General features: G+C 47.0%; 1 protein-coding gene across 27 annotated transcripts in view; it reads left to right on the top strand.

Annotated features, from left to right (window-relative positions):
• The window catches only part of LOC147710773 (cyclin-dependent kinase 11B-like), a 431,002-nt gene that overhangs the window by 126,956 nt on the left and 276,720 nt on the right, over positions 1-27,326 (top strand). For 22 of the 27 annotated variants that reach the window (XM_086921509.1, XM_086921517.1, XM_086921516.1 and 19 more), the window contains 3 exons: positions 2,224-2,352; positions 21,508-21,660; positions 22,744-22,809. In XM_086921509.1, coding sequence (XP_086777635.1) covers positions 2,224-2,352; positions 21,508-21,660; positions 22,744-22,809 — 348 coding nt within the window. The remainder of the gene's footprint in view (positions 1-2,223; positions 2,353-21,507; positions 21,661-22,743; positions 22,810-27,326) is intronic. The other 5 variants (XM_086921518.1, XM_086921514.1, XM_086921501.1 and 2 more) reach the window with 1 other exon arrangement.

Genomic DNA, 27,326 nt, shown 5'->3' with positions numbered 1-27,326 from the left:
AATACAGTTTTATGTATGCCAACATTGTATTTTCAAAATGGTTCGGGGTGATGCTCGAGGTCTAATGAAAGTTCATGAACAGACCGTTTGGACCGATTGAGCCCTGCATGCCCCATATTCCTTATTTCTTTTTACTGTACTACTGTAAACATGATTGGGACCTCAGCTGAGTGTTTCCTCAGGAAAGCATCCTTCAAATATTTCTTTGATTTTTCTTTTTTTTTCTTCCCCTGGACATATGCTTTAGATTATTGGATTCTTGGAGTCCTGTAGCTTTCCATGGACCTCAGTTTTTTTACGCATGCCATGAGTCCCTTGACTGACATGGTTAATTTTTCTTCTTTGGCCCACAACGACTTCATTTTCTAATGAGTAACTTTTGTGTGTCTTGAGGCCTAAATACTATAAGCCGCTAGGATGAGCTCTCGTAAAACGTTTTGGCAATTTGTATTTTTTGCTTACTCTATGTTCCAATCTCTCTAGCATTGTGTTTTTTGTATGTAAACGTTATAGCAATACTCTCCAAGGAACCATTTTAGGCTGCCCTTCTCTTTAGCTGAGACACAATTTTGAATTCAACATATTAAAAGTCATTTGTGTGGTGAGCTGTGTTCGGCGACTCCAAGTCCATAAGTCATGAGGAAGGACCATCTGCTTTTGCCAGTTAAGGCAAATATCCGACAGCTGAACACCACAAAGTGTTTATTACAAGAAGCATAGTCCACAGGCTACCTTGTTTAGTCGTTCACCATAGCCACCCCCTTATCATAAACATGTTAAAGTTTCCAACAGTCATAGGATCCCATGGCTGCAGTACAGGAATTGAGGTAATGTCTATTGAAGCTTCTTTCTCCTTCACACCAAAAGCTACATTTAAAACTCCTAATGAATCAAAAACCAGGCAATAAATGTTCAAATCTTGGATACAGCCCAAATAACTTAAACCCTCCTCCTTAACCAGAAAACATTTCTCCAGAGCTTTAGGGTTGCACATGCCGTCATAACAGGACTCCGTCTATTTGAGGTATTGCAGTGGCAAAAATGCAGATTTATTTTTGGGGTCTAGGCTGACATGCAAGGGGGAGGATGAACTAAAGCAAAAAGTGAAAAGGAAAGAGCACATCTTCGAGGAGGGGAGAAAAACTGTGCTTACAGCCCTTGCTTGAATACTGGACTGAATTAAAAACATCTATCTCTAGTGTATGCTAAATGAGATCCATGTTAAATTCATATTACACCAATAACTTTTTTCTCACCACTTCTCTGAAGTTATTTGTACTCTCTTTTGCCATGCTCCTATGGCGGCAACATGTACATTCCACTTCCATTGCACTCATTTTTGTGCTGCACGTTTAACACATTTACATTTTCCTTTATTCAAGCAATATACTTTTTAGGCGTAATGGTAATTTGAAAGCAAAACCTATCCTGACCTTGCCTAATGTGCCAGTTCCATTAAACAGTCCTAGAACATGTAGGCTTAAGTTCTGCCTAACCTATCCCTCACCCCAGTTCTTGGTCTTTTTACGCCTACATAGACATGCCAGCATGTTTCTGTGTTGGAGCAGTGTTCCATTTGCAAGGGTCATATCTGGATCTTTTAAACTTGTATACTCCACTATCCTCTAATAAAATTTGATATTACTCCACATTGTTTGAGGAATATTTTACTTGTACAATACTGAGATAATGGAGGCCTTTGGGATCCAGGATTCTATTAAATGGGCATCTCTAGACGTGGTGCTTCAGGACCAAAACATTTTTATGCAAGCACGATCACTATTTAAAAAGTTCAATAAATACATTATTGCAACAACATTTTGTTTTAATTTCTTTGTTCAGTCCTGTATTTTATGTTTGTTTGAATGTGGCCTCCAAGGTTTTGAAAAATCAGATTCTCACAAGTAGGCAGTGTATTGTGTTTAAGCCAGACTTTCACCTGACTCAAGTGGTTTGTTCAAGCTTAGTGGAATGGATGCATCCAGTTTTACTGAATTTATTTAGTGTCATGCAATAGGAAGTAATGGACAAAGTGTTATTATGGAAATTTAAGCCAAAATGATGAAGTGGGCTATGTTGCAGAACTAATATTTAAAGTCTAGTTATTTAGAGTGTATTTAACTTTAATCTTGCATCCCATATCCCCCCCCCCCCCCCCCCAACACCCCCTCCCCCCCAGCAACCCAATATTTTTATTTTATTTCTTATGTTGTGTTTTGCTAGTTGCCAGTCACCATAGAACAGCAAGGGAGGAACCTGGACCAGGAGACAAAGTAAAGATGAACTATCGCAGTCGAAGCCCTTTGCAACAGGTGAAGCCTCGTGTTGATAAAGGAGACCTCAAGAAGCCCGGTAGGGTGCTGCTATTTTAAATAACATAATGCTAGTGTGTCTTGGTGGCAATTTGTTTGTTAATGACGAAGATTGTATTACAGAAGGTTTTGATGCATTAAAGATGTATTATAATTGATTAACCCCCAGTACTCATAGTTATGAGACTAAATGCGTACATTGTACATTAATATTCTACAGTTAGATTAAAATTAGTGTTGTATTTATGGAAAGACCACACGTTTTTTTGTTTTTTTTTATACCGAGCATATAGGTTTACTACACACTTAAGAACTCCTGCTGATTGACATACGGTGTTTTAAGAGAGACGTTCTTGCATTGTAGAGCATGTAGAGCAGTATGAATACACACGTGCCCCCCTGTCTCTCCTCCCACCCCCCAACCTCCTTGCCTGCTTTTTAAGAGGGTGGTAATATGTTTAAACTTAAGCCATGGTTATTAGAGAACTAAGTTTCTGTCAAGGAAAACAAAGTGGGTGACTCATCCAATAAAATATCAGTGATATTGTCCCTATTAGCTTCTCCTGAGCACTCAGCTTGACAGTGAGCATTCTTACCTGCAGCAAATCCCACCTACTCGGTCACTTCAGTTGCCCTAAAAAGTTACCCTTTAAACACCTCCTCGGTGAAGGCGCTCATGAGAGCAAACTTAAATGCTGAGTAGTGGTATTTATTGCACCACTCCACAGCCAGTGGACTCTCGTTGGCCTTAGTGGATCAGCTAAGGGCTGCAGCAATGATTCAGCAAGCCAGCAGTCAGTCCTGTTATTATTTACTCATAGGGGACCTTTCTTCCTCCTGCCACACTGTCCAACAGGAACATGAGCTGTAGCTGACTCACAGTAAGCATACAGGCTGCTTTTAATTTCAGGCAAAACCCAACTTCAAAACTAGTTCTAAATTGTAAGTATTCAGCTGTGCAGGGGGTGATAGGCTATTAATTGCCATTGTTGAGTGTGGGATATGTCATGAATCTAGAGAGGCGAATCAGCTACCCATTTAAGTCTTTTTGATTCAGAGAAGAAGTAAGCTTGACTTCCAGAGCATGCCTTTACACTTAAAAACGAAAAAAGGAGCTTCAAACTCTGTAAATAACCCAATTTGACATAACCTGTTGTCCGTCCTAATATGGTTGTACGCCCTAAATGGATCTGTATGCAAAGGTATCAAGCAATGTATTGATACTGCACGCCCACCTGGCAGGCAAATGCGATGGTGTTTTTGGCTATTGTACTGGGGTCTGGGTACCACAGTGCTACAGTTCATTAAAAAAAACACAGAGGAGACACCTCTGATCAGTGCTGTACAGTGTTTCAGGAGGGTATTTCATAACTAAAGTCCAGACATGACTTGTTGCTTTCAACCATTTCTAGGTGGCATGCTAATAAAAACACATTTTACATATATTTCAAGGGACTCTCCTGCTTTTGATATGCGACCCAAGCTTTCCCCAGACAGGAGAAATGCCACCCCCTGCCCTGGGCCCATTCGGCAACAAGACAGGTGGAAAAATTAGCTAAACAGGAGGTGTGTTACGTCATCAGGCTAGTTCCACTTCTAAGGTGGGCTGCCTTATACAAACACAAAGATTAGAATTCCACCATCTTAGTTTTGGCGGAATTAGGGTCACTGGGTCAGGCTTATGTCCACTTCCCACAGGAAGTGGTCATATAGTGGTTGTTGACACCCTAAAGGTTAGAAGCTACTGCCAGTCAATCCCCTTAACACCCCTAAATAGAATATTTAGGCGGCATCCCTGATGAAAGGAACTCAGATTTGATGGATCCTGAAGAAAAGGACAAAGAGCCACTAGAAAAGCGAGAACTGAAGATTTCCTGTGGACTTCTGGTGCTAAACTCTCCCTGCCTGCATCAGTGTAGACCGTCGTGACCAATGACCCATCCTGCAGTTGAACATCTTCCAAGAACCCCCAGGAGACAGTCAGCATATCCCAAATTGCCAGCAAACTCCCATGGAGTCGAGGAGCTCCCCTGGTGGCCACAGGGCCACAGGCACCAGAGACTCAGTTTGGTTCACTGAGTTGCCACTCCCCGCCCCCCCCCCCCCCCCCCCCCCCCCCGGAAGAGGTACCTGTGCCCCTGATGGTCAGATATGTCCTCTCACCAAGTGAGAGAACATCTGGTCAGGTCGGAGCCCCACATTATCAATACCCTGGGTACCGACCCCCTTTTCCCCAAACCGAGCCCTGAGAGTCAAGTCTGGACTCCTTCCACCCTGGGACCTAACATCCATCGCAGGACATCAGCACCTCAATACCCACCTCCTGAGTGGTCCAGCTGTCCTGATTTTGCACCCTCAACTGGTGAGATGGACAACCGCAAGACCCACATAGCCCAATCGACCTTTCCACTCTACTAAAAGAGAAAACACCTTTTGTAACATTTATTTACTCAGGCATTTTCATAATTTCACATTTGTAGCCTTATATTCGGTTTAGAACGGTCCTGTTCAGAACATGAATGCTATTATCCGATATTTAGTGCCAAGTGGCCTTAATTGTGTTAAGGTTAGGCTTTCATAATCACCACAACATCTGAGAAACAGGGGTTCTGCTTTCCTAGGTCGTTCGTGAGGTTAGACATGTTAGTCCAGTACACCATGGTCTGCCAGCAGTTATTGTAATCTTTTTCTCATGCAGCTGTGATGTAATTAGGTTATCCAGTATTGGGGTATCTTTCATAGATTAACATGACTGAATCATTCCCCGTCGCCGAGGCGGGAGTCCCACAGTAAAAATATATACATACAAAAGCAGTGCCTTAGTAAGAAAAGTAGTAGGCTAAAAGAAAATGGGCCCAGAAGGCACAAAACTTAGCAGCCTATCTACCTCATTATATGAAGAAAAAATAGTTCCAACCAATCAGCTGCCAGCACCCTCTAGAACCTTCCCAGCAGAGGTACTTCTCTGATTTTCACCACACATCGTGTGGAAGGGAGTCTCCCTGAGTGCCTACTCAGTTTCTTCATTTGTTTACTTCAAGATGTCTGACAAGAATCTTTTTAGACCAGAGGTCTTCAATCTGTGGGGCGCGGCCCCCAGGGGTGCCTAAAGTCCTGGAATGGGGGTCGCGCATTTCCCGGCTTCGCTTGTCTGTGCAATCCAAAAGGTTTGCTATCCTTTTGGAAAAAGACAGCTGTCCTGGGAGGGCTAATTTAGATCCTTATCAGCTGCTTGCTTGAATGAAATGCAAACCAGTTAATCTGCAAGTGTAAAGGATGAGCAATTCTGATTTTAATTGATCAAATAACTCCATGGTGTGTGACAAAAAACCAATCTTGGAGTGGAAGTGCAGAGTTAACAATTGGGCTGGGAAGTGCATGCTTTTAATTTTATTGCATTTCTACAGCCCTTAGTACCCCTAAAGAGATGTTAAAGGGACCCTTATGTACAAAAAAAACTGCATTACATACAATCTATTATTACTAAAATCTACATTTTGGAAGCACCATTTCATAGTAAAACGTTGCACGTTTTGCAGCATTCTATTTTACACTGTGTGTAATGCAAGTATAAAATAATGGCTTGCATATTTACAGTGCATTCTGTCACAGGCTAGGACCTCTTTGCACTAAAAATACACATCACTATTATCCACTGCACCAATCCAGATTTAATTATGTGGCCCACTGGTTACACATAGACCTTTGCAGTGCATTACCTAATAGAAGATCCATAATGTAATGCAGTGCATTTCACACTGGTAACAACTTTTTTATTTTTTATTTACGCTGCCCATTATTTTATATGTAGATTGCTGATGGTCAAAGACCTAAAAAACCTACAGAATATTTTGGTCCTTATTTATGAGAGGCTTGCATGGCCAGAGCATCACGTTTTTTTACACTCCGGTGGCGCACGTGTCTCAGCCATACCTATGAGGTGGTGCAAAGTCACCCTGCATAGCTTTGCATGGCCTCAAAGATTTGGAGTAAGACATAGCAGGCAAGCCACTGCGCTGTCTTAATCAGCATCAAGGAGGTGTTCCATGGGTTTTGCGTGAGGTTCCGATTTACAAAATCATGTAAACCTGGGGCAGCTCCAAAAACAGACGCCTCCCCAGTGGAGGCGTAACTAGGAGAAAGGTTTTGTTTTCTCCTAATTTTTCCTCTTTCCATGTGCACTGCATTCTGCAGCTCACATAAAGAGGAAATTGCCTTTCTGGATTGTTTTCATGAAGGAAGGTGCCCCTTCCTGTACAGAAACAACCCTGCCTATGTTGGTGCTAGGCAGCGATTTGTGCTCCAATGCAAGGGAAAATGATAAGAATGCACCGTATTTCATAAATATGGTGAATTCCTGCCCTTTCACATTGGCATAGGGCAGCACTGCAAGAAAACTTGCTGCACAGCCCTACGGCAATTCCTCATTAACGAGGCCCTTTGTATTCAGCTACACCTTTGACTACATCACCACGCTGACTGACCTGTTGTTTGCCAAACACTGTTTAATATTATTCCCCCACCGTAAATATTATTTGCTGTGGGAATTGGGGGCTTTTATGGCTGTCGATGATGAAGAGTACCAGGTTCTAGAAATTTTATGTCAGAAGGGGATCCTTGCGTCAAAAAAAAAGTTTGACAAGGGGGCCTCTGCATCAAAAAGTGTCAAGACCTCTGCTTTAGACCCTGCAGGACCTGTGATAAGAAGAGGGTCCATGTGGATGATTAGCACAAGGACTGCATCTACTGCCTACATCCTAACCATGTAGTTAAGGATTGTACAATATGTCTTACCTTTGCTGCTAAAACCATCAGAGACAGGGAAGCAAGGGTACTTTTATGGCTGAAATCCTCTCCAGCTGAGGAGGATGACAGGGCTTTAACATCTAGCAAGAGGGTTAGATCCCACGACAGCTCCCCTTCAGAAGGAAGGAAGCACCACAAAGCCTCTCATGAAGCTTCTGACCAGTCAAGGCGATCTCCCATTCCTCCTCCTGGATCAGCCTTGTCTCCGTCCGCTGAGATTTCCAAAAGGCCTTCAACCTCCAGAACCGGGAGTAAAACCCAGATCAAGACCCTTTCTCTGGTGTCTTCTCATACGGTATCTGTGACCTCCCCTGCACCTCTTTCTTCAACTACGGTCTCTACCATGGCTTTAACCTCACCTATTGTGTCTTCTAAAATATCTACGTCAAAGAGATCTAGTGTGGCGAAGGAATAGTCTACAAAGAGTTCCTCATCTAAACCTCCGTCGATGACCACATCGACGTAGAGTTCGTCACCGACCGTTCCCTCGACGACTAAGACATCGTCGACGAATAGCCCGTCGACGTTGAAGACATCATCGACGAAGACCCCGTCGACGGCGACACCACCGTCGACTAAGAGCCCGTCGACAAAGAGTCTGTCCACGACTGCCCCGTCAACGAAGACCCCGACGGCGACGACACTGTCGACTAAGACGGCCCCGTCGACGACAAAGAGCCCGTCGATGACAAAGTCCATCGAAGGGTTGGTCATCAGCGATTCCTCCAGTATCACAGGTGACGCCTATTTCCTATACTCAAAACCTACCACAGGCAAGACTACAGCAATATCTCTCCATTACTGCCATCACATATTTTGGAGACGTATGTGGAAGATGATGAGTCTGATGAGGAGGGTCCTGTCTGCATAGCTCGCCATCCCTCAGAACGACAAATAAAATGCCAAGATGATGATGACGACGACGAAGATTTCCAAGCGCATTTTTATCAGGAAGATGTTTCTACCCCTTATCAAAGGCATCTCAGAAGGGCTTCACATCAAGGAGAGACCAGTCATCTTTCTCCTTCTTTGATACAAGACCTACAGGCCATGTTGGCTGATTATCGGCAAAGGTTTCCTTCAGAAATGACTATTCCTGTTTTGCCTCTCGCACCGGACAGCATAACAGCATCACTCCTGCCGGTGGAGGTTCCTACTTCTCCAAGGCAGCACACTGGGACAGCATCACAGGGGCACCAGGATACTTCATCCTCGGACGAGGAAGGTATTGAAGAGGGCGAATTACCCGACAACACTGGTGATGGGGATCCCTGGGATGACACATCATGCAACAGGCTGCAACAAGATTCCAATTACCTGTCACTATTGAACAATCTGGCTTGTATTTGCATGATTTTAAAGAGGATTATAGAAAAATAACGAGCATTCCAATTATAGACTACATTTGGAATGAAGGTCTTAAAATCATGAAGACGCCTGCCTCTATACCTGCGGTTCTTCTGCGCATTGAGGAGAAATACCGAGCACCTCTGGATACTCCATCTTGCCTTATAGGTCATCCATGCCCGGATTCAGTCATATCACAAGCTGCTCAGCAGAGATCAAAGAATCCGACCACACCAATTTCAACTCCGCCTGATAAAGATGGTAGAAGATTGGATCTGATATGAAAGAAAGCTTCTACTAATGCGGCATCCCCCATTAAAGCAGCAAATTTCCTGGCAATTTTGGCACTGTACAACCTCTAGATGTGGTCGGATTTGACAGAGTTCATAGACCTCATCCCAGAAGATCGCCAGCAAGAGGCAAGAAAAATTGCGTTGGAAGGTGAACGAGCCGCATTCGAAATTATTGACTGCGCTCTAGACATCGCTAATACCAACTTGTCCCGGGATCAGCCAGTCCAGGACCTTAGAAAACGCCGACTTAATTGACAGGACTATGCCGGTCTTACCTCTTTCCTCACAGCAACCCGAAACCCGGAACACAGCAGGAACAACTCTCTTCCGACCGCCAGAGGAAACGGGACCGTGTTACTTTAATTGGGCTGAGTTCTCGGAAGACTCCGCCCCCTGGGACGTCACGGTTTGTGAGGCTCCAAAACCCGGAAGAACGGAGGAGGAGGCGGCCCGACGCGAGCAAGAGCAGGAGAGTGCGGAGAATCTGCAGGACCAGCCGAGGAAGGTCCGACGGAGGAATCCAGAAGAGACGGGACCCTGCATCAGACTGCAGAGCCAGGAGGCCAACGTTACCACGTTTCGCCCAGCCACTCGTCAGGAGACACGTGGCTCACCCAGGTACGGGTGCGAGTCGCGGGGTGGGCAGGGAGGAAGGGATTCAAACTCCCGTAAAACTCACTCCGGCAATACCCATTCACCACACTTTTCCCTGAGCACTTTTCGGCACACGGCAACCATTACCGGTTTCTTGTTTTGTTTGACTAGTTTGTGCACTGTGTGCTCTCTCACTCCCCTTTCCTAGTATTGACTGCCCAAGTCACCCGACTGAAACCAAGTCCTTTTCTTTTATTTTTATTGCTTTCCGGGCTGGTGGCTGACTCTGGATCACCCTGAAGTGGAGGAAGAAACGAAGATCCTTTTTGAGAGGACCGGCAACCCCAGACAAAGACCCCGAAGACACCTTACCATACTATAGACAAAGCCCCAGACGGAAGAAACTGTTGAAGCCAATAGAGGCCAGTTTTAAACCTTTACCGGTATCTGTGAGTCCCTCTATCCTGCTTACACAACTTCAGGCAGCTTGCAGGTGCTGCAGTAATTAGATGCCAGGGATGGCTTAAGGCAACATCGTTTAGGCCTGAGGTGCAAACCAAAATCCTAGATATGGCCTATGATGGCGATTCATTATTTGGGAAGCATATGGATGAAGCATTGTTGGCTATCAAGACTGATACAGATACTGCCAAATCATTGGCTGCTCTCCAGTACAAACGGATCTTTCCGAGGAGCCAGAGGTCGTGGCTTTTCATCCAGGGGAGGTTATCACAATCAGCAGCACAGGCAGTACCAGTTGCAATACAAACAGCCTTACTACCAATCATACAGGCAAGCTTCATCTGGTAGTTTCTATCGTCCGGGCGGATGAAAATGGTCAAACAATCAAGGCCGCGACTCCAACAGAAAACAATGAGTCCAGCAGGACGCCAGTCATTCCCCCTCCCTCCCTGTGGGCGCAAAGATCTCAGCCTTCTGTCATCAATGGCAACAGATCACATCAGATCAGTGAGTCCTCGACCTGGTACGCAAGGGTCACACTTTGGAATTCACAAAGAAACCACCTACGACCCCGCCCAATGGTCCCCCTCCCCCTCCCCCTCGTCTTCACTTACTTTTCAAAGAAGCCTTAAACATGCTCTGCAAGAATGCGATAGAAAAAGTTCCAGTGTCGCAGAAGGGGAAAGGGTTCTACTCTCGCTTCTTCCTTATAAAGAAAAAATCAGGGGAGTGGCACCCGATTCTCCATCTTCGCAAGCTCAACAAGTTTCTGAAAAAAGAGTTTTCGAATAGTGACGCTTGCTGAAGTGTTAAACTGCCTCAACGAAGGGGACTTTATGGCTTCTCTGGACTTGAAAGACGCATGCTTCCATATCCCTATACATCCCAAACATCACAAATACCTACGATTCACAGTGGCTGGCGTCCACTTTCAGTTCAAGGTGCTTCCGTTCGGACTGAAATCAGCACCAAGGATTTTTACAAAATGCCTGGCACCAGCTTCTGCAACTCTGAGGTCTCAAGGAATACAAGTGTTTCCCTACCTCGACGACTGGTTGCTCAAGGGACATTCGGAACAGATTACGAAAAAGGCTATTGCAACATGCCTACATCTCTTTTCAAGTTTAGGTCTCACTCTCAACGAAAGCAAATCAGTTACATCCTCTCCAAGTGATACCCTTTCTGGGAGCAATGCTAGACACCATACAGTGAAAAGCATTCTTATCAGAAGATCGCCAGCTATGACTGCAAAAACTAGCAAAGTCAATCTCAAAAAGGAGGTCAGTTTCTGTCCGGACATTCGCTTCTCTTTGGGGATGTGCTCGTCTGCAATAAACCTGGTTCCGTTGGCACGACTCCGAATGAGACCTCTGCAAGAAGAATTGCACCTACAATGGCATCAAGCCATAGGGTCTTTCGACGACTCCATCAAAACTCCGGGTCTAACCAGCGCTATATAAAACTTATAAAATAGATAAATAAATAAATACATCGCGCATGATTCACGCTCTCCATTGGTGGTCTCAAAAAGCAAACGTGTCTCCGGGCCTCACATTCTTGCCAACTCCCCCAGAATTCGTTCTAACAACGGATGCATACATGGAGAGCTGGGGAGGCCATCTCCAAGACTTACAGATTCAGGGACAATGGTCCCAACAGTACCAGCAAAAACACATCATCAGTTTAGAGCTGCGGGCCATTTTTATCTCTCTGCAGGCTTTCCTTCCGAGGATTGCGGGCTCCTCCGTACCGACAATACGACCAGCATGTATTACATCAACAAACAGGTGGAATGAGGTCACTGTCCCTATCGCAGGAGGCTGAGGAGCTGTTAGAGTGGGTTACAGCACACAGTATAACCCTAAGAGCAGAGCATGTGAAGGGGCTTCAAAACACTTTGGCTGACACCCTCAGCAGATCTCTCTCAGCATGTCATGAGTCGGACCTGGAGCAGCATCAGGTGGAGAAGATCTTTCTCGTTTGGGGCAAGACAACATTAGATCTGTTTGCAACGACAGAAAACAGCAAATGCCTTTATTACGCCAGCAGATTCCCTCAACGGGGATCAAGAGGGAATTCCCTGTCCATGCGATGGTCAGGGATTTATGTGTACGTTTTTCTCCCAATACCATTGATACCGAAAGTGCTTCAAAAGATGAAGAGGGAATGTTGCAGTCTCATCCTCCTCGCACCTCGCTGGCCGAGACAATATTGGTTTCAGTAACTACTCCTATTATCACAGGAACACCCTATTCGTCTATTTCCAACACTCACGGAAAAGGGTCAAATACTACACCCAGATCCACAGTTGCTGCACTTGCACGCATGGCTCCTGACTTCTTAGAATTTAAAGATCTGAAAATATCTCAGGATTGTCGTGAAATTCTAAATCTCCAGCCCAGAGTACAGTAAGAACGTATCGCTTTAAGTGGAAACTATTTTGTCATTGGTGTGAGGCTAATCATATTCATCCAATCCAAGCTCCAGCGGAGGATATACTTTCTAATTTGCTATCTCTGGCCAAAGCGGGGCTTGTGTTCTCCTCTATCAAGGTTCACCTGCTGCAATTTTCTGATTCCGAAAGAGCTCTAACAAACCTTCACTTTGCTCTTCATCACTTATCAAACAATTTTTAAAAGGACTTTTCCAAGTCTTTCCTTCGATTTGGCCACCACCTCCGGAGTGGGAGTTAAGCACAGTTTTATCTCAGTTAATGAGAAGACCATTTGAGCCAATTCACAAGGCTGAGCTCAAATTTTTGACCTGGAAAGTGGCAATTTTATTAGCTCTTACTTCAGCCCGAAGGGTTAGTGAAATTCAAGCCTTCACCATTTCGGAACCCTTTTTACAATTCACTAGAGATTACGTGATTTTGCGGACAAATCCCAAAATCATCTCTAAAGTACCGTCTCAATTTCATCTAAATCAGCCTGTAAAACTTAAAACCTTCTTTCCGGACCCAGTTACGCCGGCGGAAAGAGCTTTACACTCTCTCGACGTCAAGCGTTGCCTTCAATTTTATTTAAAGAAGACTAAGGAAATCAGGCGATCCAATCAATTATTTGTCGCCTATGATCAAGCCACACCGGGACAGACTGTAACGAAGGCAACTATAGCCAGATGGATTGCTTCTGTTATTCATTTTTGGCATGTTAAAGCCAACAAACCTTTACAAGGAAAGGTCAAAGCACATTCCACCAGGACTATGGCGGCTTCTACGGCACTATTTGCTAGTGTTACATTAGAAAACATGTGTCGTGCTGCGACATGGAAGAATGTCCACACGTTCACGAAACACTACTGCCTACAGTCTGCGTCGCAGGACGATGCAGCGGTGGGACAAGCTGTTCCTCATCTTCTTAATTAAGGTTAGAATTATAATGTCTCTGATGTTGCATTTATTTATGTATAGATATAGATATGTCTAATATGTTAACAGCTGTTAATTGATGGCTATTATTGCAAAGTATGTTTATGTACCATCAGGATTTCATTTTAACACCATCGCTGCTAGAGAGATTTTCCTCCTGTGCTGCAGATCCATGATTTCCATTGTTCATGACGAGCTGAGCTCGTCATGAACACAGGAGCACTGTACTGCATGACGAGCTGAGCTCGTCATGAGCATGGAAGGGGTTAAAGGGTTTTATATACCTTACTAATATTATAACCTTCCCGGATGTGTTTGGGAGTATATACACTGTCTCTCACCTTCCGCAAACGACACTATTTGGCTTACTGCTTGCTATTCTGATTCAGGCATGTGAATCTATGAAAGATACTCCAATACTGGATAAGAAAACAAGTTACTTACCTGTAACTACAGTTATCCAGTATTGGTATCTTTCATAGATTCACATGCACCCACTCTCCTCCCCGGCGAGAGAGTTCTCTATTTGGATTACCTACCTCTGTAGTAGGGGATCTCTGTGTATAGTCATAATCTAGTGAATAGTCCCGCTCATGTGCGGGGACCCTGGAGTAATCAAAAATAATCTCTTGAGCTGTCTTCTTTGCAGTATTGCATAGACACTTAAGAGAGAATTAAAGACAAATAATGGCAGCCTAAACATGCAAGGCTACACTGTCCAGTACTTCAACTAGAAATGCAAGGATATTCCAAAAATATCCCACTTTAGACCTGTCTGCCAGGTTAAACCATGGAAAACACTCCTCCCCCCCCACCCCGTTCACCAAATCCTTCGAATGATAGAGAGGAAGGACAGGACATACAAGCCCCCATAGGCTGCCATTATGTGGCTTGATAAGGGATACCGTGCCTTTAAGGAAACTTTCCAGAACTCTCCTGGTATCCCAGAATGCACAGCAACTCCCTCCACTTTCAGTTCTTTTTTCCGGCTCCTGCTAGCAGGACCCTGGAGCATTGAGCTCTCCCTTTTTTGGGTTTATTTAAAAATTGTGCACTTTTAAAGTGTTAGTGTGTTCACTCAATGTGTTTTTGCCTTGTCTACATCTGAATGGAGTTTCTCTGCTGTTCTGGCTATTCCTTTTATCAAATATGCCTGCTTTATTTGATAAATGTCCTGAGTGCTCCAGGAAGAAGGCAAAATCGGATCCTCACAGAATTTGTATCCTTTGCCTGCCTTCTTCTCATCAGTTGCTGTCCTACCTTTGATGTGGAACTTTTGCTGGTTACCATACCTTTCTTAGATTATCAAGACCAAGCACGACAAGAACAGTGTTGAAAATACAACCATCTTATAGACGGGGATTCCTGATTTTGTATGAGTGTTATCTCTTTGAGCACATCTCGTCGGGATAAAGAGAAATTACCATAATATGCTTTTTTTGAGAAAATCTATCAAGATGTACTGTTTTGTGATTATTAATTAACGTTCAAGCCCTGAAGAAGTCTCATGTTTGAGACGAAACGCGTTGGCTGGCTACGAAGGAAATCCATTTGTGTTCTTGGATTTTTCCTGTGTTGAATTATTAATAAAGAACTTGAATAAGAAAATCTTGCAAGAATCCAGACTTTTTTTACAAGATCGTGCACTTTCATATGTATTGTGGACATTTGAAACTACAAAGAAAATATTTTTTTGGATGGGTGCTGATTTCTTATCATTCACTGCCTTCTTCTCATGTTCCTGAGGAGTGTGACATCTGTCTGCAGTTTCCTAAAAGAACCCTCAAGGACAGGGAAAAGACCAGGCTCCAAGGCTTGGAGCTGAGAAGGCAACAAGGACAAGGTGGGTCTGGGCATGAAGGGGCTCCTTCCTCTGCCCGTGCGTCGGCCTCTCGGGGCCTCCCCAGTAAAGAAAAGGCCAGAAAACGCCACCGGTCGACGTCGATAGCCTTGGCGTCGAAGGGAATGACCTCAGTCTGTTCTCCGTCTCCCCGGGGATCCGGGTCGAAGCAACGTCGACGCTCGACGTTGAGGGGACTGACGTCCAGATCTCAGTAGAGGTCGACGTCTAGGACTGGTTCCTCGTCGAGCTATCCTCGACGTCGAGAGGGGTCAAGACGCCGGCGCTCGCCGTCAAGGCGACACCGCCGGTCACAGTCTACGTCGACACGTAAGTCTGCGGTGTCGAGACGAAGATCAGCGTCGAGACTGAGGTCTTCGACGCCGAGGAGATCACCGTCGTCGAGGAGACGATCGACGTCGAAACACCGCTCGTCATCGTCGAGGAGACGGCCGTTGACGTAGAGACTACGTTCGTCAGCATCAAGGAGACAGTCGTTGACGTCAAGGAGACGTTCATCGACGTCGAAGGGACGCTCAGCGTCTAGGAGGAAGACTAGACGTTATAGGACTAGGACGGAGTCCCCAGCTTCAGCGAGCACGCGGTCGCGGCGGTGCCGTCGCTCGCCCACGAGGGAGAGGACCTCTAGATTGAAGAAGAAGAAAAGAAGAGTGGGACGGTCTCCGGAGTTTGAGTTCTCTCAAGTTTACTCGCCCACCAAACCAAGGTCGCCTACGCCGCCTCCTTTACACGTGGATCCTCCTCCATGGACCCAGACTCCTCCTCCACAACCTCCTACGCCTCCACTACCTCAGGTTCCTCCTCATCGTCATCCTCCAACGGCTCTGCCGAGGTCTACCTCACTGCCTCATTTGCCGACGCCGCCTATGGGGCTTCCTCAGCCTAGGCTCCCGGCTCGGCCTCCACAGCGCCCTCCTTTCCGGCCTGCAGACCGCCCAAAACCGCGGAGATCGAGGTCTCGCTCACGGCGGAGAGATAGGTCCACGAGTCGCCATCTCTCCTCTACAAGGTCCAGATGAGGCCATAGGAGGGACAGATCTAGATCCCGCCACACGCACTCGTCCAGTGCCAGGGATTACTCGCCAACCCTGTCTGACTCCCCTCGGACGAGGGTGTCCCCGATAGACGATATTGTCTCCTTCCAGGAGGTGTTGCTGTGAGGAGCGGCTAAGATGGGCATCACGCTCACTTTGCCCACACCCTTGACTTCCGTCATTTTCGAGACCCTTCACAAGAAACAATTGTCTCGACCGTTGTTAACGTTGGTACCTGGGCTAGTGGAACCCGCCATGGAGCTCTTCCTCACCCCTGCGGTTACTAAAGCAGCGCCTTCCAGGCTGCAAAAGAAGTATCGGGCCCCTGACACGGACCCTGCGTTCCTTCGCTTGGACCCTGCACCGGTTTCGGTGATTGTGACGGCGGCGAGGAAGCAGCACGCAACCATTCCATCATTGACAGTGCCTCCTGATAAGGAGAGCCGCTGGACGGATTCGGCAGGCAGGAAGGTCTGCAGAAGGGCAGCCACGTCTATGAAGGCCGCGAGTGCCGCAATCTTGCTGGGGCGTTCTGATCGGTCCCTCTGGGAGTCCCTAACACGGTTCGTGGAACGTATTCCAAGGGAGGATAGGGAAGATTTCCAAGAAATCCTTAATGAAGGACTAATGGTCTCCAACCAGGTGATCGGCTCCGCTGCGGATTCCTCCCTCCTGGCAGCACACAGATACTGCCATGGGGTCAACCTGAGGCGCCACGCCTGGCTGCGTCTGACGTCCTTGAAGCCCGAGGCGCAGCAGAGGGAGGCCAATCTACCCTTCTCTGGTGAAACAGCAGCAACCGCAGCAGTTCCAGCGGCGCCCGTTCCAAAAGCACCAGAGTGGCGTGGTGGTCAGCAGGCTTCATCCGAGACCAAAGGCCCGGCCGGGTCTAGGCCCTGAGCTGTTACTTCCCCTTCATCATTTACCCGCTCCAGTGGGGGGAAGCATTCAACATTACCTGGCAGAGTGGAGTAACATTACTTAGGACAAGTGGGTGCTGAATATTGTTTGCAATGGATACAGTCTTCATTTCACCAGCCCGCCTCCAGCGATTCCACCGGTCTTCTCACAGTTCCGACTGCGGGAGCTCCAGGCGGAGGCCGATACCCTGTTAAGAAAAAGGGCGTTCCTTTGTCTCAAAGGGGAAAGGGTCTTTACTCTCGCTTCTTCCTAGTACAGAAAAAGGACAAGAACGAGTTGAGGCCCATTCTGGATTTGCAACAAGCAAACAAGTGGATTCACAGGGAGAAGTTTAGCATGCTGTCCTTGCACCAGATCTATCCTCAGCTGCAGAGGGGAGACTGGCTGTGCGCAATAGATCTGCGAGATGCGTACTTCCATGTGCCCATTGCACGGAAACATCGGAAGTTCCTGCGCTTCCTAGTCAGCACCATAATTCAGTACGCCGTACTACCGTTTGGACTGAAGTCTGCACCCAGGACTTTTTCAAAATGTATGGCTGTGGTAGCAGCGCACCTGAGAAAGAACAAGGTGTTTGTCTACCTGTACCTGGACGATTGGTTGATCAAAACCTCCACCTTCCAGCAAGCACAGTTGCACTTCAACAGGACGGCCGTCCTGCTGAACACTCTGGGGTTGCACATAAATCTGTCCAAGTCTGTCCCGATTCCTGTGCAGTGCCTACAGTACTCTGGAGACTCCAGCAATACGTTGTCGGCAAACGTGTCTCCTTCGGAAGAGAGACGCTTATCCATCCTTCGGAAGGCTCAGGCTCTCAAAGCTGCTCCAACTACAAAAGTGAGGGCGGTGTCTTCTCTACTGGGATCAATGGCCTCTTGTATCTTCCTCACACCGCACGCGCGCCTACACATGAGGCCGCTACAGGAATGCTTGGAGGATCAGTGGGACCAGAGGAAAGGGTGTTGGGACGACCGGATTCAGCTGTCTTTTAACGTCCAACAGTCTCTGAGATGGTGGTGCTCGGCAGAGAATCTACTCAGAGGGATTCCTTTCCACAAGGATATCCCGACTCGGACTATCGTGACGGATGCGTCTCTCCTGGGCTGGGGAGCGCATTCAGACCATCTACAGATCCAAGGACGGTGGTCTCCGGCGGAGTCCATGTATCACATCAATTTCTTGTAACTCGAAGCTGTTCACTTGGCACTGAAGGCCTTTCTTCCGTCCTTCCAGACCAGCTCCTTGCTTGTACAGACGGACAATACGACCACGATGTATTACCTCAACAAGCAGGGGGGCTCGAGATCGCGCACACTGTCCCAGGATGCACAGGCTATCTGGCACTGGCTGCTAGCCAGAGGATTGACGATAACGGCGACTCATCTGCCCGGTGTACAGAATGTTCAGGCGGACGCCCTCAGCAGGTTGATGCAAGAAAAGCACGAGTGGGTCATAAGCGACGAAGTGCTCGAAGACGTCTATGCCGTGTGGGGCACTCCAGACATGGATCTGTTCGCCACCGCCGAAAACAGCAAATGCCGCGACTTCGCCTTGAGGTATTACCAACCGGGGACGCTGGGGAAAGAGTTATGTATCAACTGGTCGAACAGCTTTCTGTACGCTTTTCCACCAATTCCCCCGATTCCGCCGGTGCTCATCAAGCTGGCCCAGTCTCTGGCGCGGATGATCCTCATTGCTCCAGAATGGCCCAGGCAGTGGTGGTTCACGGACCTGCTTCTTCGCTCGATCCTGCCTCATCGGTGGCTGCCGTGTCGGCCGGACCTTCTCACGAAGTTCGGGGGGCAGATGGTTTACCCCAACCTCTCGTCGTTGAGTTTGGCGGCATGGCTCCTGAGATAGTGCAATATGGCCACTTAAATCTTACTTTCTTGGCTATTCAATACTTCAATTCAGGTGTTTCTTAATATATGGTTCTCTTAGCAAAGCGTCTTTAAATCAGTAATCACGTTGTTTCAAAAATGCCCACAAAACTTTTCTTCACCAGAGTGCTCTGGTGAATAGCGCTCTGCGCGGTTCTGATTCCCGGGTGGGGGCCTATACTATTTAACAGGCAGGAGGCTTGTCAGTCACCAAAGCGGACCTTCTGGTCCACTGCGGGCCCCGGGGATTAGAAGCACAATTTACCTGATTGGGTTGCAGCTGCTGTAGGGCCAAAGCGGAGACATTCCTTGTCCGTGCGGGGGTCCGGCTGGGGAGAAGCGCCGCAGGGCGGTGTGTCCAGGCGGGACCTCGGAGGGGCTCTGGGAAGGTCTGGGTCATCTGCGATCCTTTGTGGTGGGCCAGGGACCCCCGAGGCGGCAATGCGGCACTGAGCGGCCTTTACGCTTCAAGGGTACAGGGCGGCTCTCTAGTGCGGCGCGACCTCAAGGGGAAACGATGCGCAGGTCACAAGGGCGGCGTGCGAGCCGGATCTTCTAGGCTCTACGCTGCGGTCAGGTACAGGGCTCCGGCGTACCCTTCAGGCGTACGTTCGTGGCGTACAGGGGCACAGTACAATTTTCTACACTTCCAGCGTATGCGGCGTACGTTCGGATGTACAGGGCACAAGGCGATTGCTCACGCTTTAGGCGTAGGAGGCGTACCTTCAGAGTACGTGCAGGGACTCGAGGCGTACTGTCACAGTACGCGATGCCGGTCGAGTCGCACTAGTAGAGCTGGTGCTTCAGGGGAGAGGTGCGGTGCAAGGCGGTTGGTACGCTCCAAGCATACAAGTCGCACTTTGTCCTGCGAGGCGGCAAATCTCCGGTGGCGGCTGGGACACAGCGGCTCTGGGCGGCAGACGGGACAACGCTCTGTGGTGCGGTCTGGCTTTGGGCAGTGCGTACTTCGGCTCGAGGATTGAGCGGAGACTCACGGTGCAGGCAGTACGGCACGGACTTGTCAGCGAGTTAGGGTCTCCTGGCAGCCCAAGAATTGCGGGTCAGCGAAGCAGGCTCGACTAATTCAGTGAAGGCAACAGAAGAGCCCAATGGTCCTGGGGGTCAGGTCAGGGGGCCAGCTCACTTCCAGGCCCTTGGAGATCAGCTATGAAAACACAAGTTTTTGTAGCAAGTAAAAATAAAAGCAAACTCTTTTCAGTAGAGTTGCTTCCTCTCCTTTGGCAGCAAGGTTCTCACTGTTGGTCAGTCCCCTAGGATAGGGACATTCTCTCATTCAGCTTCCTTTGGTTCCTTCTCAGGCAGAGGGGGTGTCTTGGTTCACAAGCAGGATCTGAGTTCTTAGGAGCAGGGCTCATACATTTATAGTCAGTTTCTTTTGTCTTTCCAGGCAAGGGGGGCCTTTACATAGTCCTTTTCAGTCCTGGAGCACTTTGTTTTGCAGACTCTGCCTTCTTCTTTCAGTGTGAAGGGAAGGGGCAGCAGACGCTCCGCAGGAGGTGGAGCCAGCATTGAGATGACAAGTACAGTCCAGGAGTACCTTGTTGACAGTCCTCCCTCTTCCTGGGCTAGGTGTCTGGCAGAGTCATAAGTCGCTTCCCAGGAGGTGGAGCCAGCATTGTGGTGGCAGAGCAAGCCCTATTCAGAGTCAAGGGGCACTCCCACCACCTGTCATCCTTAGCCCTGTCACTCACACAACCCACACAGCAGATACACATCCTGGCAGAGGCGGGCTGAAATGGTTAGGCAAGCAAAAGCTAACTTTCTAAAAGTAGCATTTGCAAACACAGGCTATTAAAATAAACGTTACTAAAAGAAGTATTTTATTATTCTGAGTTCAGGCATACTAAACTTGACTTTCTACCATGCTCCCTGAGTCTGTTGGGATTATATAGTGTAATAATTCCAGCAGCCCATTCTGGCCTATGGAGAGTAGGTAGCCTTACAATAGTGAAAAACTAAATTGGCTGGAATTCACTATTAAGACATGCCACACACACCAGGGCTACTCCTACCTTATGCTTACAATGCACACTGCCTTAGGGCCTACCATAGGGGTGACTCACATGAAGTAAAGGGAAGGTTTAGGGGCTGGCAAGTGTGTGCACTTGCCCAGCCAGCATGACAGTACCAGACTGCACGCAGGTTCTGCAGTGGCAAACCCTAGACATATTTTAAAAGGCTGCTTCTGTGGGTGGCGCAACCAGCGCTGCAGGCCCACTAGCAGTATTTGCCCTTACAAGCCCTGGCACTCCTGGTGCTTTTTACTGGGGACTAACAGTAAGTCAAATAAACCAATCATGGAAATCAATCTAAGGTACACTTTACATTGGGAGCACTTGCACTGCGGCATGGATTGGCCGTGGCGCAGTACCCTGAGCAGCTAACACCAGCAAAACATCTGTGGCACATCAGCAAAAAGTGGAAGGGAGACTCACGCCAAGGTGCCAGGTCTAACACTGGATAACTGTAGTTACAGGTAAGTAACTTGTTTTCTTACATGTTATGGGACCAAGTGTTGCAGTGTAGGGGCTTTGGTTGCATCATTTAAATATAGGATTTTGTTCAGTGAAATCACTTGTGACTCGAACATCCCTTTACAACTGCAGGCTCAGCGTCCAGATCTGAGGAGGAAGAGGAAACCACCAGTGAAGGATCTGAAGAGGAGGAGGAGGAAGAGGAAGAAGAGGAGGAGGAAGAGGAGGAAGAAGAGGAGGAGGAGGAGACTGGTAGTAATTCTGAAATATCCGACCCATCTGCAGGTACGCCTGTAAATTAAAAATCAGAAACCTGTAAACATGCTTCTGCTTATCCTTACCCAGAATGACAAATGAATGTATTGCCACTAAGCTACCCCCCCATTCCAGTAGCCATACTTCACAATAAAATGTAAAATTAGCGGTTTGTTCAAATTTACTGACTTTTCCTACAGCCATCATTTTTTGTTTAAGTTTAAAAATTCAATGAAAAAGCTTTTTCCTAACACAATGTTGATTTTTTATTTAACTGAACTGTGTTGAAGTTTTGTGGGATATATCAATAACATAAGCTTAGCTGCGAGACGAGATCTTCTCTGTCCATGCTGTGCGTTTTTTTTTTTTTTACTTTTATGCTGTGCGTTTACATTCTGGGCTGCACTGTACATACTTTATAATGTTTACCACAAAAGGTGCTATTTTACAAGTGATAACATTTGAATGCCTAATAACAAACGTGTAAACACAACCTCATCACTCCCAGTGAAAATACCATAGAAGGCAAGCGTCAATTTGGGGAGCCATCCTGACAGTTTGAATCCGAATAAGAATCTCAGTTTGTCTCTGGATTATATTCAGATTCATTAATTGATCCGTGCTTAAATATACCCATATGCCATTTGAGCTCTGACTGACAACCAGACACCCAGAGAGCTCTGATCCTAATTATACTCCAGCTCAATATGTTTAAATCTCTTGATTATATAGTACTGCAACTCTTTCTGAGCTCAACTCTTACTTATACACAGTCTCAGTAATGGCTTATTTTCTGAAAGTGCAAATTAGCATGTCTTGTGGTCAGAAATGCGAAACAGAAGGCCCAGAGTTATGTAGTCCAGTTAACAGTAATGGAGAGGTGATGCATTTGACTGATTAACACTAAGAACTACAGTAGATTGTGACCCATGGTCTGTTAAATTATCTGCTTTGCAATTATAGTGATGCATATTAATTTGGGGTTTTCTATGGATAAACAAAGAAATTACTATAAACCAAAAACTCAAAATGTTGCATGCAAAATCGTAAACTGAGGATGCTTCTGGAACTAGTTTTGTTTTGACTCGTTAACTTTTTCCTCTTCGCATATAGAAGAAGTCAGTGATGAAGAAATGACTGATGATGACGAGCGAGAAAATGGAAATCACCGTCAAGTAGGTAAGAGAAGATGGCTTTGCTGTTGAAGAAGTGCCACAGAATTTGGTGGACTTCTGTTAAAAAATATAATAATAAAGGTTAAATGCGGCTTAAATAAGTCATGTACTCATTCCAATGCCAGACAAAGGTGTTTCAATTAAGTAAATGTTATTACAGTTTGAAACCATTCTAACTCCATGGTCAATTGCAAGGTTTGATCTATTCATCATACTTTGATATTCCAGACATTGTGTTTCTCAGTCCGGCTAGTGTCAGGTCGATTGCAACATAATTTTTATATCATATGGATTGCGCTTTTTTCATTTCATATTTATCCACCTTGTACCTTTTCTCACAAGGTAACACTAACTTTTGCAACCTTGATGATTAACTACGTCGTATTTGTAGTTTCTTCATATCTGACTTGTAGATGTTCAATCCACATCTATAAGAATTTTGGGCTTGGTGTCATAATGTGCCTAAGTGGCTCTACTGACTGGATTTTGTGCTGTTGGAGAGATGACCTGCATGAAGAAGCTCCGCTCCAGGCTTAGTGGCATGCTGCATACAAGTTTGTTGGGAAAGTGATATTCTAAATTAGACTGCGAGAGTTATCGCAGAGTGCCATGTTACACCCCGTTCTGGTCTTTTTTTATCTTTTTTTTTTAAACATTACCGCATCTCGTCACAGTATATAGTACAAAATCAATGAAGTAATCAAACAGAGGCTGCACCAAGAATTGGCTGTGCTAGAGAAACAATAAATGAAATCAAGCATATTACATTATACTGTATCAAGGTCCGCAAGAGATACAAATACCGCTGCCAGTTCCATCATTTGCGGAAAAATCCACATGCATACTCATAAAAACGATACACAACGGTACTGTCATAACAGGTTGTTATAAAACTTGTAAAACAACTTTATGTCCCCCATTTCCCTCCCCCCTGGTACATTCACACTTAGTCATCAATACGCATATGTCTGCTTGATGTATGTGCTAATAAAGTAGTATGTGCTGTTGCAGCGTAGTTATGCTTGACTTCCAAATTGTATTGGTGTGCGCAGCCTGGGTCGTCCGCGACCTGCACAACTTCAAAGGGTGTAGCAATGTGGTGTTAGAGCGGGAGGCACTAAAATTAACTTCTGACCAAAAGAGGCAAAAGGTCTCTATAGGAGGAACCTTGATTTTCAAAGTCTAACAACATCTGCCAATGAGACGATATTGGCGTCTTCCTCAGTCCCCTATATTCCTCCCGCTGCAACTCAGCTCCCTCCGCCTTCCCCCATTTCACCACCTCATTGTGCCAGTCCTCCGGATGTGGGGGTCTGGCGGACGTCCAGAGCGCCGTCACTGTTCTCTTAGCGAGGAGTAGGGCCAAATTAACAAATCTAGAGGATGGGGTCGTCTTTTGTTCCCTAGTACCCAGGCCCAATAAGCAGTAGTCTGGAGTGTCATAGGGCCTTTGTGGGGCAATTTCAGCCAACACTGTGCGGACCGTATTCCAGTAGTACCTCAGTTTAGGACAGGTCCACAGCATATGTAATAAACCCGCATCGGAATCGTGGCATCTCGGGCATGTATCAGCAGCGTCCGGGTACATAGCGTGTAATCGACGAGGGGTGAGGTACGCCCTGTGTAGGATCATTAGCTGTATAAACTTAAATTTGGGGTAACGTGATACTTGTCTAGGATATTTTAAGACTCGCTCCCACTCCTTGTCAGTAAAACCCCTATTCATGTCTCCTTCCCACTTAGCACGTAAGGGCTTTAGGGTAACGCTCGTTCGGTACGTATACCATGCGTAAGCCATTTTGTCAAGTGCCCACCAGTGCCCATTAAGTATTGCAATGTGAGAAGCAAATTCGTGTGAGGTTCTGTTTCAGTGCGCGTCCAGGTGACATGTATATAGTGCATAACTTGGGCATGCAATAGAAATAATGTGTCCGTAGTGTGGTGCAGATCTACAAACTCCGTATGGGACATTAGTCGCCCATCAGTAAAAAAGTCTCCCAATGTCGTAACTCCGGCCTTAGTCCATTGCTGTAGTGCTTGAGTAGTGAGGACCCCCGACCTAGTGGGTAGACCAAGAAGAGGCAAAGCAGGCGCATAAGGTGGCGATCTACCCGTATATCTCGTGGCACTTCGCCAGCAGGAGTTTGCCAAGCGTAGTAAGTGTGGCATAGAGCGGTGAAGAGCAGCCCCGGGGAGCAATAGCCTATGTATGAGTCCTTTATCTTTATCAGCTGGGGCCATATCAATATCATGCAAGTTACGCCCCGCCAGCCAGTAGGCTAGCCACTGCAGCTGGCAAGCATAGCTGTAAGCACGCATGTCAGGGACTCCCATGCCACCTTGGGTAGTGGGCAGCTGTAGCTTAGCTAATCCAACGCGCCGCCTCCCCGTGCTCCAGATAAGTTCGATAAGAAGAGTGTTGAGTAGTTGGAAAAAGTCCACTGGTACAAGGATAGGGAGGTTCGTGAAATAATAGATTAAGCTACCATCTTGGTGATAGCACCCTTCCGGCTATGGATAGGGGTAGTGCAGTCCAGAATTGAACTTGCGCCCTGAGAGATATTAGTGCACGACCCAAGTTGCCATCTAGAAGATCCTCCTTGTTTCGGTATACATTAATCCCTAAATATTTGAATGAATCTGGAGCTATTCGAAACGTGTGAGGGGCAAAGTCTAACTGGTCTCCTCCAATATCAACATGGAAGTGATATCCATACGACTTGAGCGCATTAATAGCAAGTCCCGAGATCCCTTCAAAGGAATCGAAAATGGTCGGTAGAGGATCCAGCGCGGCAGACATGTCGTTAATATACAAAATGATGTCATCGGCATATGCCGATACTACGTGTCGGATCCCATTGCGTAGTATACCTCTCAGGGAGACGGCTAGTCTGATTCTGTGCAATAGGGGCTCCAATGCCAGGATGAACCGCAAGGGGGACAACGGGCAGCCCTGCTGCGTGCCCCGCGCTCTGCGAAATGGGGCAGATATGCAGCTTCTCGTACGTGCTTGCGCCGTTGGGTCTGTGTATAAAAGAGTCACCACGCCCGATAACTTAAGGGCACACGGAATCGCGCCAGGGCGGTGAACATATAGTCCCACCACAAGGAGTTGAAGGCTTGCTTCAAATCCAGTGAGACGCATCCTTCCTCGCTGCCCGCAACCTCAGTGTCTAGCATTATTTGGTACAAGCGCCGTAGATTGAGCGCCGTGCTCCTCCCTGACACAAATCCGCACTGATCCGTGTGTATAAGCTGCGGTATATATTTGTTCAGGCGCATTGCTTGTAACTTACTGAGAATCCTGTAATCGGAGTTTGGAAGCGACAACGGTCTGTAATTGTGCATATACATGGCCTCCCTCCCTGGTTTCAAAAGGGAGACTATGAGCGCCTGTAGCGTCGAGTGCGGGAGCGCATGTGACACTTTTGACTCTTGGTATAGTTTCAGTAGGTGTGGGGCTAGAAGGTCGATGTATGTACCATAAAACTCTGCGGGGAGACAATCGGTCCCGGGAGCTTTGTTGCGTGGTAGCGCTTTAATGGCACAGCGTATCTCTATCATTATATGGCGGTCCAAATCGTCTTTCTGGTCTTGTGTCAACTGTGGCAGCTAAAGTCCCTCAAAGAAGGCATCTAGCTGAGTGTCCACCATCTGCGGCGGCGGACCATATAGTTGATCATAATAATCCCGGAATGCCGTATTAACTGCTAATTGTGTAATAGCCATTCTTCCCTTACAGACCTGTACCGTCGTTAAAGGCATAGAGGCTGGGACGTCACGGATTATGCGTGCAAGTAAGGAGCCCGATCTGTCAGCCTGTGTATGTTGCCTGGCCATGTATAGCCGCAAGTCCAGTAAACGGAGGTCTTCCAGAAGCTCCGCATAACATATATTGGCTTCCTGTAATTGCGTAAGGCGGTCGTTGGTGCCCGCCGCCTCCCCCTCGAACAACGTGATCTTGTCCTCCGCTTCCTTCAGTTTGTCCAGTACCGATCGACGCGCCCCAACCTTGGTGCCAATAGCCGTGCCCCTAATCGTCACCTTGAATGCATCCCACTCAAGTTGGCGAGAACTGGCTGTGCCTACATTACGGTCAAAATATGTGTTTATCGCCTCCGAGAGTGTTGATCTGAAAACAGAATCTTCAAGCATGTCCGGCTGCAGTCGCCACGTGGGGATAGGGGTCTGAATTTTCCCCCATTGTATAGTCCACTCTACGGGGTTATGGTCGGACAGTGTTATCCCTACGTGCGTCACAGCGGTGACAGAGCCTAGCAACGCAGCAGAGCAGAGAATGCAGTCGATTCTAGTGTGCAATTTATGCGGGGGCGAATAAGTGTATTCTCTGTGTCCTTCGTTCTTGCACCTCCATGCGTCGCACAATCCCCAGCCCCGTGCCCAGTTCGCCAGTGCTTCCGCCTGTTTTCTGCTGTCCACAGCATGTAATGGAGGGTGTGATCGGTCTAGGGAGATGTCTAAACTGCATTGTAATCTCCCCCTAACAGCCAGTGGTAGTCT

Source organism: Lissotriton vulgaris, chromosome 5 (assembly GCF_964263255.1).
Source record: "Lissotriton vulgaris chromosome 5, aLisVul1.2, whole genome shotgun sequence".
NCBI lineage: Eukaryota > Metazoa > Chordata > Amphibia > Caudata > Salamandridae > Lissotriton > Lissotriton vulgaris.
This window is presented reverse-complemented; position numbering and strand designations above follow the sequence as displayed.